This window comes from Haliotis rufescens, unplaced genomic scaffold (genome assembly GCF_023055435.1).
Source record: "Haliotis rufescens isolate VD_foot unplaced genomic scaffold, xgHalRufe1.0.p SCAF_11, whole genome shotgun sequence".
Lineage (NCBI taxonomy): Eukaryota > Metazoa > Mollusca > Gastropoda > Lepetellida > Haliotidae > Haliotis > Haliotis rufescens.
In genome coordinates, this window is record NW_025963791.1 from 23,976,700 (window position 1) to 23,994,245 (window position 17,546).

The 17,546-nt window shown below is 44.6% G+C and overlaps 1 protein-coding gene across 4 annotated transcripts in view; it reads right to left on the reverse strand.

The window, feature by feature from the left end:
* LOC124132831 (Golgi-specific brefeldin A-resistance guanine nucleotide exchange factor 1-like) overlaps positions 1-17,546 on the reverse strand; it is a 46,094-nt gene that overhangs the window by 18,717 nt on the left and 9,831 nt on the right. For 3 of the 4 annotated variants that reach the window (XM_048392438.1, XM_048392435.1, XM_048392434.1), the window contains exons 9-19: positions 17,326-17,532; positions 16,470-16,626; positions 15,545-15,765; positions 14,406-14,504; positions 13,804-13,998; positions 13,089-13,269; positions 4,549-4,665; positions 3,898-4,028; positions 2,143-2,345; positions 1,708-1,831; positions 1,194-1,319 (exon numbers count right to left, since the gene is read on the reverse strand). In XM_048392438.1, the coding sequence (XP_048248395.1) occupies positions 1,194-1,319; positions 1,708-1,831; positions 2,143-2,345; positions 3,898-4,028; positions 4,549-4,665; positions 13,089-13,269; positions 13,804-13,998; positions 14,406-14,504; positions 15,545-15,765; positions 16,470-16,626; positions 17,326-17,532 (1,761 nt within the window). The remainder of the gene's footprint in view (positions 1-1,193; positions 1,320-1,707; positions 1,832-2,142; positions 2,346-3,897; positions 4,029-4,548; positions 4,666-13,088; positions 13,270-13,803; positions 13,999-14,405; positions 14,505-15,544; positions 15,766-16,469; positions 16,627-17,325; positions 17,533-17,546) is intronic. The other variant, XM_048392436.1, reaches the window with a different exon arrangement.

Sequence of the window (17,546 nt, forward strand, 5' to 3'; positions counted from 1 at the left end):
CACTGTCATGGATACAACAAGTATTTGTCACAGAGTGACGAAATATCCCCCGCCTGTACACCATACTACCAAATATGAAGACAATCCAGCGATTAGTTCTTGAGATATTGTGGCAACACCGTTTTCCAACTCCAAAAACAGATTTGCCTGCTGTGACCTTGAAAATGGGGTCAAGGTCACCAAATCTGACAGGTGTATGCGGTGTCTGTATATACACTATAGTTCCAAATATGAAGACAATCCAGCGATTAGTTCTTGAGATATCGCGGCAACACCGTTTTCTAACTCTAAAAGCAGATTTGCCTGCTGTGACCTTGACAATGGGGTCAAGGTCACCAAAACCGACTGGTGTCTGCGGTGTCTGTATATATACCATAGTTCCAAATATGAAGACAATCCAGTGTTTAGTTCTTGAGATATCGCGGCAACAACGTTTTCCAACTCCAAAAGCAGATTTGCCTGCTGTGACCTTTAAAATGGGATCAAGGTCACCAAAACCGACTGGTGTCTGCGGAGTCTGTATATACACCATAGTTCCAAATATGAAGACAATCCAGTGTTTAGTTCTTGAGATATCGCGGCAACACCGTTTTCCAACTCTAAAAGCAGATTTGTCTGCTGTGACCTTGAAAATGGGATCAAGGTCACCAAAACCGACTGGTGTCTGCGGAGTCTGTATATACACCATAGTTCCAAATATGAAGACAATCCAGTATTTAGTTCTTGAGATATCGCGGCAACACCGTTTTCCAACTCCAAAAGCAGATATGCCTGCTGTGACCTTGAAAATGGGGTCAAGGTCACCAAAACCGACTGGTGTCTGCGGAGTCTGTATATACACCATAGTTCCAAATATGAAGACAATCCAGTGTTTAGTTCTTGAGATATCGCGGCAACAAACAGGTGGGACGTACGGACGGACGTACGGACGTACGTACGGACGGTCGTGAATACTATATCCCCCGCTTCGCGCTTTCGCGCGGCGGGGGATAATTACAACTGGCTACATATACCTACATCTACTGTCATGGATACAATTACAACTTGCTACATATACCTACATCTACTGTCATGGATACAATTACAACTTGCTACATATACCTACATCTACTGTCATGGATACAATTACAGCTGGCTACATATACCTACATCTACTGTCATGGATACAATTACAGCTATCTATATATACCTACATCTACTGTCATGGGTATATTCTGCTTCTTGACATTATGGTTGTGCTGGTCCACATTCAGCATTATCACAGCGTAGGCCAGGGTAAAGGCTGCATCGTTGTTGACAAATGGCTCACCATTGGTTTTCTGAAAGTAAACAATGGATTTGTAACTATTCAAAACTTAGGAAAATACTGTTTCATGTTTAGTATTGAAACATGGAGTTGTAACAGAATTCATGTTTTAGCAGCTGCGCCCCATCAAAGAATTTATCGCATCAAGGGGCACAACTCTGCAAAGAGTGGCCTACCTGTGCCCCCCCACCATTTTAGAAAGAGAAGTTTCTATCCATTCTTTGGGTGGGATTTAATAACTTGATATCAGAAAAGAATCCAATCACAGTTACATCCCTGACTCCATAACAACATCCCCAGCATTCTACTGAACCTAGGGAGTTTGAAATGCTAGGAATTGACATGTCAGGTTGGTGATTTTTTATTTTTGTGAGAACTCTTGTTGTTCTGTGTCAACTCACATGCCAGTGGTCTGCAAAGTGCTCCATCAAGTAGGAGATGACTGGAGCTTCTCCAGGCAGACGGAATGCTTCTAGGTACATCCTCAGTGCCTCGTCAATTCTGATATCTTCAAAGTTAAAGGACCTGAAACATGATGTATGAATTATTGTCAAAGGGAGACAACTTGACGTTGATTTTACTGATACTCATCTCCTTCATGAATACTGGTACAAAACCAAGGCTACCACAACAAACAATCTTAATCATGTTAAATAACAAGCATGATAAGCATCAGCATCACTGAAAGATGTAAGTCATCTTGTTAAACTGTTTCACCATACATGAGTTATCCTTGGCTAAGGATACCTGAATCATGAAAGAAATTACACTGAATTCAAAAGAATAATTCTGAAACCAAAATAACATGACATTCGCAGGCATAAGCAGTAACTCACTTGACAAATGCTTCAAGCACTTTGTTATTTTTCTTATTGCTGACATATTCTCCAATCATCTTCTTGTCCATCTTTGGGTTTTCCTTGAGCAGCATGACAACCTGTCCTGTGTCAAGTGGGGAGTCCAGAAGACCTTGCTCCTGGAGGAACGTGATGCCTTTGGTTGGCTTCATGTTGAACAGCTCAGTCCCAGTCTGGTACAACTGTCAGGGGAAGCATTTCTCATATAGCACTTACATTCCAACAAACTAAGTCATTAGTCCAAAGCAGGCTAATAGAACATATGTTAAAGTGTAAGTATCATTAAAAATAGTAATATATTTTAATTACATCATTATGTAGCCAGTATGATGTACAATACAATGGCCGAGAAAAAAAGTGTGAAAGTGTAAACTTAAATCTGTTGCACTTAATTAAAAGTACATATTTTGAGGTCTGTATTTGTAGTGAGTGAGTGTTGTTTTACGCCGCTTTTAGCAATATTCCTGTAATATAATGGTGGGGGACACCAGAAGTGGGCTTCAAACATTGTACCCATGTTGGGACTCGAACTCGAACAGAATATACGCATTTGTTCCATTAGTTGTGGGGAGACCTATGTTGTACATATAATACTGGTATGGATTCTGCATTTGTCAAGTGTATGGCTGGTTGGGGCATGTCAACATGGTCAAGCAACCTTACGTGAATTCTGCAATTTTAACATTGTAAGATATTTTCTTTACAATCTCAGGGCTGTCGGTTCCACAGTGAAAAAATGTGTACATTGAACAAATGGTCATTGCTAAGTGTGGATAGGAGAATGTCCAGGGGGGGGTAAAAAAAGTGATAAAATAGGTTAGCTTTGCTGAGAATGAGTGCAGCCGAACATGACCGTGAACAGAACTAGAGTACGAATGGAGGACTGGGCGTGTTGTGCGATCAGTTGCATAAGTTTGGGTGTCCCTTGTCTGATCAAACGTGAAATTGTGGAGGCAATTTCCTCCAACAAGACCATGCATGGAGCCTCTGTATACAAAAGGCTCTGCCTCTGTTGTATTTTCATTTCAGCCTTGGAAATTGATAGACAGTCTAATGTTTTGAATACGATAGTAGTGATATTACGATCTATCCAAATTTGCAAAGCTGTATATACTCATGAAATTAAACTGGCACCTTAACTCTAACATCCATTGAAAATGAAATCTAAACACAAGCTTGGTCAGGTGGATTTTATTGACAATTTTTTTAGCATGGTTTTATGTCACTTTTACTATTTGTCCAGCACTATCACAGCGGAGAACACCAGAAAAGGCTTTTATGTGGAATCGAACCAGGCCTTTGGTGAGATGAGCAGAAACTTTAGCCACTAGTCTCATATATACGCCACCACTCTTCAAATGGTTTTGGCACAGACTGTAAACCGAGGCACCAGGGCACAGTTCCACAAAGCAATCTTAGCGCTACGACTATTGCAAGCCAGTGTTAAAGTATGGGAGTTACGATCACCTTTGCGCTAAGATTCCTTTGTGGAATGGGGCCCTGATCATTTACTGTAAACATGTCAAATCAACCTAAATATTACTGAGGTAGATAATTCATGTATACATTCTCTATAACCATGATCAGAAAATGAGTTCCACAGTATAAGTTCAAGCCCAGTCCTGTGAACCTTAACCCCTTCATATTTCATTTTGACAATTTTGGCTATAAAATTCAACTCTTCAAATCAAACTTGATGTCAGACTTAATTTCACTTAATAACAAAACACAGACCTTTTTCTTGTGCTTGATAGCAGCCAGTTCTTCAAGTGAAGGTATTTTCGATGTTATCTTCATCCTGTTAGGTTTGATATGTGGTCCTCGCTTGGGTTCCTTTGTCTTTGAAGACTTCGAGGCATCAGCACCTGACGTACGTACATAACCAACAATCAATACATTGCATTAGGCAGCATTCAATCACACAAAGTGAGTGGGTATGGTTTTATGCCGCTTTTAGCAATATTCCAGCAATATCAAGGGGGGGGACACCAGAAATGGGCTTAACACATTGTACCCATGTTGGGAATCGAACCCGGGTCTTTGGCGTGACCAGAGAAAGCTTCAACACTAAGCTACCCGATCACCCCAATCACACAAAGAGTCAGTGTGAGTTTGGTTTGACATTCCTTTGAAAGTATTATTGAGGTATGTCAGCCTTGTGTCAGGGTTTACATCGCTTTCTGCAATATTCGAGCAGTATCACTACGTGGGATACCAGAATTTGTCTTCACACAACGTACCCATGAGGGAAATCAAAGCCAGGTCTACAAGGTGATGTATGAATGCTTTAAGCACTAGGCTACCCCCAACCGCCATTCAGACATTATAACCGTAATAATGTCTTTTCCAGCATGCATCACAAATGAGTTATCTGTCCCTGTTTACCTGCGAGACTTCCCTTCATGATGTGCTGTGCCATGCCATACCCCGTTGTGGGGGGTCCAACAAGCTTGCTCTCCCCGCCCACATCAGCCTCCACTGAACCAGAAGACTGGTCACTGCCTGGATACAAGATTCATCATTAACAACCATGACAAACACAGGCAGTCAATTACAACTGAGGAGGTGAGTTAGGTTGAACACTGCTTTTAACTGTATTCCAGTTATATCCCAGCGAGTCAGTTTAATGTAGGAGTAAAGCCTGAAGTGATGCAGTGTCAGATGCTTACCACTTTGATGAAACCCATGAGACGGGTATGGTGCTGACAAACATAAACATAATCGGGGTGAACTGGAATTCGAACCCGCAATCATAGGTTTCAGGCATGAGCATGGGACGCAACTCTACAAAGCAAATAGCGGCGCCTTAGGTGACTGGGCCACCCATGCCCCCTCAGACAAACACAAGCCAAGAGCAAAATTGGACAATTTATAATAAATTGTATATTTATATAATTATTCTATCTCACATTATGCATTTCTTCTTTTCTTATTCCATCCTGTGTGGAAACATGCTCGAACAGGGTTTCCAGCTTCTAAAACACAATTCCCTTGAACACAGCATCAACATTGTCACTGCCCATAGTTCATAGCGACCTACACGACCTGATCATGTGCCTCCTGTATCTGTCACTTCATTCTCTTTCATCAGAGCTATCAGGCTAGATGAGATAAGATGCGGGGATGGTCGCTTAGGCATATAGATAGGATAAGTATATGAATATACAATTTCTTGGAAAATTCTACATTTTTAAATTTATCCTATCTCACACTATACATTTATCCCACTGTTGGATGCTGGGTGCAGATACCTTAGCCTTTAAGACTACAACCTTAACATAAGGAAGCTGGTTCTCAACAGTGAAATAAATAGAGGATATTTCATGTGTCGAGTGAAATAACATGTTTCTCTCATCCTGTGGCGGGGAAAAGGAAATATTTACTTTTCCCCCGTCACAAAATGAGAGAAACATGATATGACATATAGAATATCCCATTTATAACATACTTTCTGTGTAGGTGTCTACCGGAAAATTAAATAATTTCTTTAAAAATGTAAAACCTTGAAATGTAAATTCACCACCCCTTGTGTTTGAGACTTAAAAAGTAGTTTCGTTTTTCACAAAACTTAAACCGCATAAACAAAAGTATAATTTCTTTTGTAGAATTTTCCTATTCGGAATATTCTATAAGTAATACGTTACCACTGTTATACCGAGGCTGTTGTCTCCCACAACTGCTGCTATAGCGAAATCTACCACAGAGATCTCAATTACCTCATGCAGCACGTGCGTAGCCACCTAGCTGCCATGTGACACCCTTCACTCGTCTCCTGCGAGAGCAAGTGCTCGGGGGACGGACGGGCGGGCAGCAACCCAGTGGTAACGTATTACTTATAGAATATTCCAAATAGGAAAATTCTACAAATTACATTAAGTAATACGTTACCACTGTTGTACCGAGGCTGACTACCACAGTAGCGGAAGTAAACACCAAGGCGGAAGCACTCGATGCGCATGCACCTAGCTAGGCGTTACCCTATAGGAATACCAAAGCACTGTCAAGCGCATACCGTAAGGCTCAATCGTCATTGCCAAAACGATTGGTGACTCCAAACGGCCCCACTGGATAGGTATTTCATCGCTGCAGCGGATGAGAACACTGTATCCGCGTGAGCTAAATCTTAGATCAGGTTAAACAGTCGAAAAGAGGGAAATTAATTTCATTCGGACCGTATATCCCAGAGCAAGCCTACTTAAAGTATGCATTAGGCGCATGACCTAATTCCAGTATTTGTAAGCATGCATCACAAGGTTGGGATACACGACAGACAATTAAATACATAATTGTCAAAATACAAATGTGGACAAAGCACACAAAAAGCCGCCCTCACCTGTGGTGTGAGTGCGCTGGTTTGCGGGACCCCAACTCCTGTACCCACGGCAGTGGGAACATTGGAGTCGACCCAGATTGACCACCGTGCAAGGTCTGACGCCTGAGGAGGTCGGAATTGCGCTGGGCACACCCCTTAGGTGACCGCTTGCGCCGCGATCAGCGGCCCAAGACGGTGCACACTCTCCACGTCGTCATCAGCGAGCTGTTGGAGGTAATGATGGCAAAAACCGAGTCAGAACGCCCATAACAACCTCGTAATATTTTGCGAACAGAGATATTCGAGTGTAGGGCAAATGTTGCCGCTAGCGCCCTGATCTCGTGCGGGTTTGACCCCGCTACCGGTAACCCTCGAGACCGGTATGCCAGATTGACGACAGAACGAAGCCATAACGCAATCGAGTTGCGAGTTATGTCAGCAGTGCGATTAGGGTTATACGATATGAACAGACGGTCACGCCCTTGTCTGCATTCATTCGAAGCCTTAAGATAATACTTAAGGGCCCTAAACGGACACAGCAATCTGTCCTCAGTATCAGCAGGATGTAAGATATCCTTGAGTGATCTTACAGTGAATTCTCTCTCTGTTTGGCCCATGTCAAAGGAGAGGAGAAATGCTGTTTACCAAGTCACATGCCGGAACGAAGCACTACTCAAGGGTTCATACGGAGCTTCTGTAAGGGATTTCAACACTAAGGAAAGATCCCAGGCCGTTGCCCGAAGGTGGCCTTTCTGAAGATCTTGCTGTTTGAAACCCTTGATAATACCCCGAATCACCGGCTCTTATGAGAGACTGGTACCCATAGCAACGTCCCCTACCGTAGCAACGGAAGAGACATAGTTGGCAATGGAACCACCGGAGAGTTTCTGGGTCTCTCGCAAGTGAGACATGAAACGAGCAATATCCTGCAGAGATACCTTATCTGGCGAATGAATGTGATGTTTACAAAACCACTTCGTGAAAATAACCGAACGTGCATGATACACCTTCTGGGTGGAATCACGATGCATACTAACGTATGCCTGAGACGCCCGACGAGAAAAACCTTTACTCCTCAGACGCTCGGTGACAACATCCACGCGTGCAGATTGAACTGCCCTGCGTTTGGATGAAGCTGACGGGTGTGAGGGTGGATCAGGAGATCCGGTCTCACAGGCAGTGGGAGTGGCGACTGCATGACCTGGGTCAGCAAGTCGGGATACCACGATCTGTTCGGCCACATGGGCGCGATCAGTAACATTCGACAGCGAACTCCTCGGAGCCGGCTTAGAATGAGTGGTATCAACGCCGTCGGTGGGTAAGCATAAGCGTCCATGCCCGTCCAGTCTAACGCGAGAGCATCGTGATCAATGGCCCTCGGGTTTGGGACTGGTGATACAAACAACGGAAGTTGATTGTTGAACCGCGTTGCGAACAGGTCAACCATCGGACGACCCAAACGTTCGCACAGCCACTGAAACACTACTGGGTTGAGCATCCACTCTGTGGGGCTCGGATCCTGAGGCCTCGATAGAGCGTCGGCCAGTACGTTCCGCACACCTGGGATGTGACGGGCGCGTACCTGGCACGGGACACTGCCCACCAGAGAGTAAAACTCGAACGTGAGATCGAGTAGCGAGTGACTGTGGGTTCCCCCCAGTTTGTTCTCATAGGACACTACCGTCGTGTTGTCGGTCGCCAGCATGAGCCGGGCGTCGACGAGACGATGCTTCCAGTGATTGACTGCGTTTATCACTTCCTTGAACTCGAGACAATTGATGTGAAGACCTAGTTCGTCTACGCACCACAGCCCCGAGCTCACCTCCCCCTCTAGATGGGCGCCCCAGCCCACTAGAGAGGCGTCTATATACAGGTTCAACGTGGCCCGGTAGGGCCGCATAGAGACTCCTGATAAGACATTGTAAGGGACCGTCCACCACTCCAGATGCGGGCGGAGCCGATCTACGAGGGCGACGGTCGCACTGTTCTCCTCCTGTGCTAACAACTGGATTGGAAACCGTTGCAGCGGGCGGAGTTGGAGACGACCCCGATCGGTGCAGTCCTGGGCGGACACAAGTAGCCCTAACAGCTGTTCCCAAAAGTGAACAGTCTGTGGCACCAATAAGACTTTGGCAATCATCGCCTAAATCTTGTGCCACCGGTCTGGGGGGACAAAGAGGCGATGGGTCACCGTGTCGAACCGACCTCCGAAGAACTTCAAGTTCTGTGAGGGGGTTAACTCGCTCTTGGGGAGATTGACAATCCACCCCAATTGCTCCAAGAGCCTAAGTGCAAAATTGAGCTGACGAGACAGCACGTCCGTCATTCAATTTGCAACTAGCGAGTCGTCCAGGTATGCGAAGTACCTGACACCCCTCCTGTGGAGGAACCCCACTATGGGGGTGGTGAACCGGGTGAACAGCCAGGGAGCGGACGTGTGAATCATTCTGAGTTCGGCACTGTCCTACTTGGGAACGAGAAATATCCTGGAGTAAAACCCTGGTGTTATTTCTGGTAGAGCTAACTCCCGTACTGCCCCTTCTCCACCAACCTGCCGATGGCATCGGCGAGGATGGGAAGATCGGTTTCCGAATCAAAACCTGCCAACGGGGCAACGGTGAGCGGCGGATTCGCTCTGAGATCAAGCCGATAGCCGTACCGAATCGTGTTGACCACCCACGGGTCGTCGAACACTTGTTCCCAATTCCCCCAGTAAGTCTGGAGTCTGGCTCCCACTGGGGAAGGAGAGGGGGCCCTGACAGGCTGCGGCAGGCGCAACTGCCCAGGGCCAAGTGACTCGGGTTCGCCTAAGGGCCAACCGAAGTTAGCGCTGTCGGCATACGAACCCCTCCAATGAGAGTCACCTGGAGGGGCCCTTGCCGTCCTTAGACGACTTGGGCTTCCCCCAGTTCCCCATCTTCCCGCGAAAGGGCAGCTGATTGCCAATACCGGAGCCCTCAGGGCGGGGCTTCTTCCCAGAGGAAGAAGAACCCGACCCCTTAGACCTACCGGCCGCAGCAGCCTGGGGCGCGCCCCGGTTAGGAGCGGCACCCAGGCGCCTATGCAGGGACCCAACAAGAGCAAGTGTGTGACGAGAGTCCTCGGCAACGTACTCCAGGGAAGCATTTAAACTGAGCAGGCAGTTGTAAATGCGCTGGTCACGGTCCGTGGGAGAACCTTCGACCAGACTGGCCGCTGCAGCCAAGTAAGTGTCTCCGTGAGACATGGCAAGCATGGAGTGCCGAGCGAGGGCATCCAGCTGGTGCAAGGTAGCTTGCGTTACCGTAGCAGCCGGTGGGGCACGGACACCCAACCGCTCAACATGGGCCTCCGCGGTAGGACCAGCCTCGGGAAAGGCAAGGTCATGTACCGGGAATTAACCCTTTCTCCACGAAGTCGGAGGCAACGGTAGAACCCCGACCAGAGGCTGCCGCGAAGGCGTTCTCCAAGGAAAGCTTCATACCACGCAGCAAGGTTGATGCGGGGAAAGCCGTGTCGGAAGACTCATCGTATACCTCGGAGGAACCCACAGAGCCGTGGATTCCCCGCGGTACCAGCCGGGGCCGTGGCATGTCCTCAAAGAGGTCATAAACCATGGCCACGCGGTCCTTAACCGATAGCGGGAGCAACAGTTCGGGGGAAGGACCGGTGACCACGGGAGCTGCCGCCGTACCGGTGGACCCCGCGTCCGACCCCGACGGAACAGCCAGCGGCCTATCCTGAGATAAGGCTGCCAGCTTGGAGTCCACAAGTTTTGCAAGTAATGCAGCGACGGAATCCCCGGACAGCCCACGGGCCGCCAAGGGATCCGCCGCAGCCGTGGTGGTGGTACCCGCAAGGGGAACCCGACCGGACGAGCCGGCCACCACAGGGTAGGAAACGGACTGCACATACAGCTGGTAGCCCTTGCTTGCGGCACACCCCGCAGCTCCTGGTTGCGGGGGTAGAGGGGGTGGAGGACGGCGAAACATCCATGTCAGACATTTTGTTTGTACTATGAACAAAGAGCAAAACATGGTTACAACACACGCACCACAAATAGTCACAAACGAGTATTTTCACCAGAAAATAAACGAGCAATGCGAATATAGAACATGAACATGTAACATATATAGGAATAAGTGATGTAAAAACCCGAAGATATACTAGAACAGGGGAACGTAAGACGCAACGTGCATACGAGACACCCCGCAAGTATATAGAAAAAAAGGGTGGGAAAAATATTTCCTTTTGGCGAGAAAAATATTTCCAAGCGTAGTTACAGCAAACGCCCCGGAAAAGCACAGTTTATTAGAGAGAATAAACAGTAATAAATATCACCGAATGGTCGGAGAAACAGGAACGCTTGAGCAGTTTATTGTACGTCTTGCTAGAGCAAGCGAAGAGACAAGAGTGAAGGGTGTCACATGGCAGCTAGGTGGCTACGCACGTGCTGCATGAGGTAATTGAGATCTCTGTGGTAGATTTCGCTATAGCAGCAGTTGTGGGAGACAACAGCCTCGGTATAACAGTGGTAACGTATTACTTAATGTAATATTAAGGGTAAAGAAAATTCTTTGTCATACATTAAGATATGATTATATACAAAACCAACTTAACTAGTAACAAAAAACCCGAAACGAACAGTCTCGATTGATGAGTTAAATGAGAACTTTACAGTTTAAAATGAAATTTTTTCAAGAGAATAACAAATTGCAAGAAGTGATATTAAGTCCATAAATGACAATCTGTCATTATTTTGCCTTGTCAGTGTGGATCTAATTTAAAATGGACATCAAAAGTTTTTGTACAGGCTAGACACTTACGATAAAGGGAGACAATTTAAGGGGAGGCAACTCTTGTATGACACTAGTTCTGCAAAGTGTTATGTTCACTGAAGTGAAATATCAAGTGTTATGTTCACTACAATGAAAATATCACTTTTCTCAACTTCAGAAAACTCAGTCTTTCACACTGAAGTAAACAATAAATAAAACATTTCGAACACTGCATAGTGGCACGAACGTCAATAACTCATGAGTGGAAAATCAACCATCAACTGGTGATACGATCCCGATATACTACTCCAATGTAACAGCATGAGATCGGGTACAACATGCAACACATGTGCCATAGTTAAATGAATGACCGTGTAGATGTAAAGAAATAAACGATATAGCGTACATCTTCTAATCGATCTGGAAGGGGTCTCCAGTCAATCGATTCTACAACACAGAGCACAACACTCACACCCACGGACAATAGCTATTTTAATGCTTTGTCAAGGCCATTAAACACACCTGATCACACCGTACCAATGTGGGGTACCAAAAACGGTGAGACATTGTCGAAGGTGCGACAGCAATCATGGATGAATTAGTGTGGCTGGGAGTGGTGACAAGGACCATCTAGGTATCAGAGGTGGCCAGCACTGTTGTAATAGACGATGACCCAGGCTGATCGCCAACATCTTCTGTCAAAAAGCTGTCAGAAACCCCGTCTCTGGCCACATGCAGTACAGGTAACAAGGAGTCTAGGGGTACAGCAGGTGGAAGAGTGAGTGAGTGAGTTGGGTTTAACACCGCTTTAAACAGTATGCCAGTTATATCGCGGCATGACAGCTTAATGTGGGAGGAAAGCCCGAAGTGATGCAGGTCTCAGACGTTTACCACTTCTGTGAAACCCACGAGCATGGGTATGGTGCTGACAAACCTAGAAACACAATCGGGGCGAACCGGGATTCGAACCCACAATCATAGGTTTCTGGCGTGACCAAGGGACGCAAGTCTGCACAGCCAATCGCGGCGCCTGAGACAGCTGGGCCACCCGTGCCCCCAGCAGGTGGAAGAAGAAGGCTTGTTTATTGATTTATTATTCACAAAGGACGACATTTAGACTTTGTTGCATCCTTCTGACTTCTTGTCAGAGTCATGGGTGTTGGAGCGGCGATTCATTTCTCTCTGATGGCACCTGTGTAGGTAAACGGAAAATGCAGCCTCCAGAAGGTGTTTGCATTCAGTATAGCATGCTTTCCAGGCTGCATCTACCGTGACAATCACAACACTTTTGATGCAGGTCAGAGGTCGAGTAGGTACGTCTATATTGCAAACAAGCTGGGCACAGAATATCAGTTGCTTTTTCCTTCTTCTCTCCCATTCACCTAGTGTGGCATAAAAAATGGCTACACTAAGATAGGGAATCCGTTGAGAGAAAAACACCATGGAATGAAGTGACAGACATGGAGGCACGTGATCAGGTCATTTGGGTTGATTATGTGCATGACCCATTTGTTTTGGTGGTGACAATGGTGATGCTGAGATGAGTTCGAGGGAATTGTTTTTGAGAAGCTGGAAACATTGTTTAACACATTTCCACATAGGATCGAAGAAGAAAGAAGAAAGGCATTGTGTGAGATAGGAGAAGTCCAAAAATTTATATTGACCTTTTTACTTCAGTGGTGTAGATATTTGACTCTGGGCAAGTTAATACTCAGGTTTTATTACATGATTCATCCTCATTATTTGTCTTAAAATCCAATCCATGGATTTCACCTATCAGTATACCATAACAAACAGGGAAGCTGTCAGGTTCCCCAGCCTGTGTAATAGTGTACTGATCTGTCCAGCATGCTTACCATCTGCCTGGCTAGCTGCCATGTCTTGCTGTCTGGGGTCAGTGTCGACGCTGCTGCTGGCTGTCTTGGTGGAGGTGAGGATGCGACTGTGACAGTGCTGCTCAATGCTGTCCACCACGGTCAGCAGGGCATCCAGGGACAGAAGGTGTGTGGTGAACAGCCCTGACACTGGAAATGCATTCTGGAGAGGACAAAACAAACAATTGTGAAGTTCACAACAGTCATGATACAGAACACATTTGTTATCAACTGCTTATTTTACCAATGTCAGGAGCAATATTACTTTGAAAACAGTTTTAAAAAAATGCTAAGCCTTTTATTTATGTTTTTCATGTTTTGGGCCAAATCTGTTTTACAATAAGTGAAATGAAAAACTCACTGCTATTTGTAGGAAATGGTGAACAATTTATGTAAAATCTTTATTCTAAAATATTAAATCTTATTCATTTATTAGCATGATCAGTAGCAGGCCTCTCAGGCCCTGACCATCTACATTGAATATTAGGACACACTTTTGTCAACCAAATAAACCCAAAATAAATGACATTATCTTGTTTAGCATGTCCCTTTCACAATAGAATTTGGATAGTCACCTGAGTAATCATTTCAAGATATTTATATACACAATCCAAATACTGATAGTTTCTGAATCAGAAAAAAAGGAGGACATTAAGTCCAGAAATTGAAAGAGTTATAACTTTTCTTTCAAACTGACCTTTGAAAGAAGCTTTGTGAGTTCCTCAAAGAGGTTGGAGCAGTACAGGTCACAGTCATAGTTGAGATAGAGTTCTGTGACGAGGCCAGGGATCCTCCACAGCTGCACCACAGACTCCAGGGCAATCTCTCGAACTTCGTAGGACAATTTGGGGGACTCGGACACTATAATTTCACTGAGTTTTGTCAAGAACATCTGCAATAAATGGAAAACATGTTCACAAAAAAGTGTACCAACATCTTAATTAGATTTGGGCTTAATACTTATACATATTTTTTCATATTTATCCAGAGTTATGGGAGATTCAGTTCTTTTAAGATTATCTACTTGTGGGTCCCTCCTGGAATTAACTTCAACTTTGAACCACCTTTCCGCGAACCCTCTACAATGCTTAATATTCCCTCATTGTTAAAGAAGGTAAATTAACCAGCAATTGATGTGCTTGAAATGAGCAGAGAGAATGGCATTCTGACCAATCACATGCAGCAACTTACATTATATGCATGTGATATGAGGCTATTCAACATGTGAAGCAGTATTATGGGTATTTTCAGTAGACCCCAAGTGTCTGTATTTCCTATGTCTATCAGGCAAGAACATACCTCCAGCTGGAACTTGAGGTGTGAGCGCATGGACTCAAACAGCAGGAAACAGACTCGCAGAGATGCAGCAAACAGGGACAGCCTCTCAGCCTGTAGAAGCTGATACACAAACAATGGGGGTTAGTGAGGGATATACAGGTCTGTATTGCCTAATTAATAACGATAATAAAACAATTGTTTTGAGGGGCAATCATTTTTTCGAGAATATCTAAATGAAAGACAATTCTTAACATGCTTAAGGATCAAGCCCTTCAAGGCAAATTTTCTTAAATTCAGAGGTATTTTCAGATTGTATTTTGAAATTGCACTCAATGCAATAATATACAATAGTCATTAGAAGAAGACAAATCCCCCGGCCCCCACAAATTAGAAAGAACAAATCATCTGACTGTTACTTTAAGTCCAACTTGATGAGAGAATTTCATCTCTAATCTCTCTGTCCGAATACAATAGTTGTATTGAGCTATCAAAACAATACCATGGAATTCGGATTCAGAACTTTGTATTTCTATGTCAGGTACACACCAATATGAAAAGAGTCAAAGTCAAACTTGTTGCCATGGAAACAGGAAAAAATATATATTCTAAAAATCCCTCAAAAGCAAAAGGAACCAATTGACAACCTGATCTTTGTGTGTGCAAAATGTCATGAAGGAATAAGGATGTTTTGGAGATATGGTTCGGACAAACACTATAAACAGAGTCAAAGTCTAACTTGTTGCCATGGAAACAGAAAGAAAAATTAAATTTAAAATTCATATATAGCAAAAGGCACCAATTCAGTCCCTGATGAAAAGAAAATATGGATGGACAGACAGATAGACAGATAGATGGATGGACAGACAGACAGACCAGATGATGACCATATACCCCCGCATAAAATGGATCAATCATTAATCATATACATTAACATGAATTGTAATGACACTTGTCATGTTTGCAGCAGATTTGGGGTCGAATATTGGCTTCTGGGCAGGTCTAGACATATCCCTGTGACAGTGAGTGTAGTTGTTTATTTTGCCAGTCAACAGTATTCCCACTATATCATGTGGCCCTTAAATAGCTGGTAATATATTGCCTGAATAGACTGGAAAGAAAGTACAATTGTTATATCCAATACTTCAAAACAATCTACTGACCATGAAGAGGTTCCTGCACATCTCATCCTTGACGAGATACAACAGAGAGTTGAATGAACTGATGTGGTCTGCACCAGCCTCCAGTGCTACAGTGGCCAGACTGAGGCCCATGTGGATCATGACGTCAGTGTTGTGGCGGTCGATGGGGTTGGTGAGAGACACCAGGAAGCGGAACAGTTCTCTCACACAGGGCAGACCATAGGGAATGAGAGGGCCAGAACCTGCAGGAGATGAGATCAATGTTGTCTGGTGTCAAAAATATTGTCATTAGTATTGGCAAGGTTAGTCGAGGTGAAATGGATTTTTAACATTGTGTTTATGATTACTGCACTTTTGTAGTGATATGTGTGTGTGTGTGTGTGTGTGCGTGTGCGTGCGTGTGTGCGTGCGTGCGTGGTTGCGGTTGCTTGTACTAGTCCAAACTAATGGCAGTTTTATTGTACTAACTCAACTTGAAAGGTTGCACGGGAATCAAGCACGCACGAATACGGTGTTAGCGTTTGGGGTCTCAACGTGCGTGATTCCCGTGCACCCTTTCGAGTTGAGTTGATTGGTTCAACTGTGTCATATGGTCTACGCAGGGGTAGCATTATGCAGATGGCCGTTTCAATGAATGCTCGTTCCACCCATGACGAACAGGTCTGGTTGTTCATGAAATATAGTGATAGCTAAATAGAGATTTTTTATTCATGCACCAATTGTCTTTAAATGTAATATCCAGTTATGTATGACTGTTTAATAATCTCATACCAACTTTGACTGGAGTAGGTCTGATAGTTTTTCAGATATTGTAGTAAACATCGGTACCTTAAATTACCTTCCAGACTATAATGATAGATCATGACAACTATGAACAGTTTGAAGGGTGTTCAAAGATCAAGTTGCAAACAGTTTGAAGATTGTTCAATTATGCAAAGTCACTGACCTTCCTTCACATAGTGATGCTGAGTGAAGCGCACGCCTCGAGGGTTGATGAACTCACTGTCTTGGACCGAGGATGTGTCCACAGAGTCTGCTGTGGAGTTTATAGACTCAGTGTCATCCCCGCCTTCAGAGTTCAGCTCAGAGTCACTCGCTGATTTCTGTCAAACAGAGACACTCAAATAAAAGACGCTAAAGACGGAACACATCTCAAGCAACAGCAAGTGGCAATGGCATATTTGGTTTCAAAATTGCCGGAACATTCTCCATAGTTTCCTTCTAGTCTGCAAGCTATTCCTTAGGGCCAAGACTAGATATCCTAATCATAGAAGTGTGAACCACAAAAATGTTTGAGTTCATCAGTACTATCAATACTGTACTGTACTGTACTGTGTCACCAGACACTGTAAAACAAATGGAGTGTGTTCTTTAATCATGTCAAAATACTGTAATATGGGATCTGTATTCTGGACTTTTCACTGCGTATGAATACTTTTCTCATATCTTTTGTCTCAATCTGGAAATATCTTGCAAGTATTGATTCAGAATAAATTTCATTAAATTCTTAATAACACCCTCAAATCTCATGTTCATCTCCGAAATCCTTCTTATTCATTGCCCAACAGCTTTGAAGAAATAAAAGCGACAAGGACGAGTGAGCAAGAAAGTGAGTACAGTTTAACGCTGATTTGAACAATATTTCAGTTATATCCCATCATGTCGGCTTAACATGGCATAGAGCAGACAAACCGAGGGGTATAATCAGGACGAACTTATTATTCGGCCCCAACAACAACCTTGTGGGATCTGAAACAACTGGGTCATCCGTTCAACTAAAATACAGTGCAATCTGCTGGTACCTTGAGTTGGTAACTATCTTCTGGCAATGTAAGTGTTACTGCTGGGACCCTGTATGCCTTGTCCTCCGGTGCCTTGTCTTCCAGCGCCTCGTCTGACGGGGGTTCCCCTGCAGACTGGTCTGCTGGGAGTTGTTCTGTGGGTTCTACAACTGTTGCCTGGCATCCCTCAGCAGCATGTAGCTGGGCCTCCTCAGCCTTTGAAGCAGCCTAGACACACATAA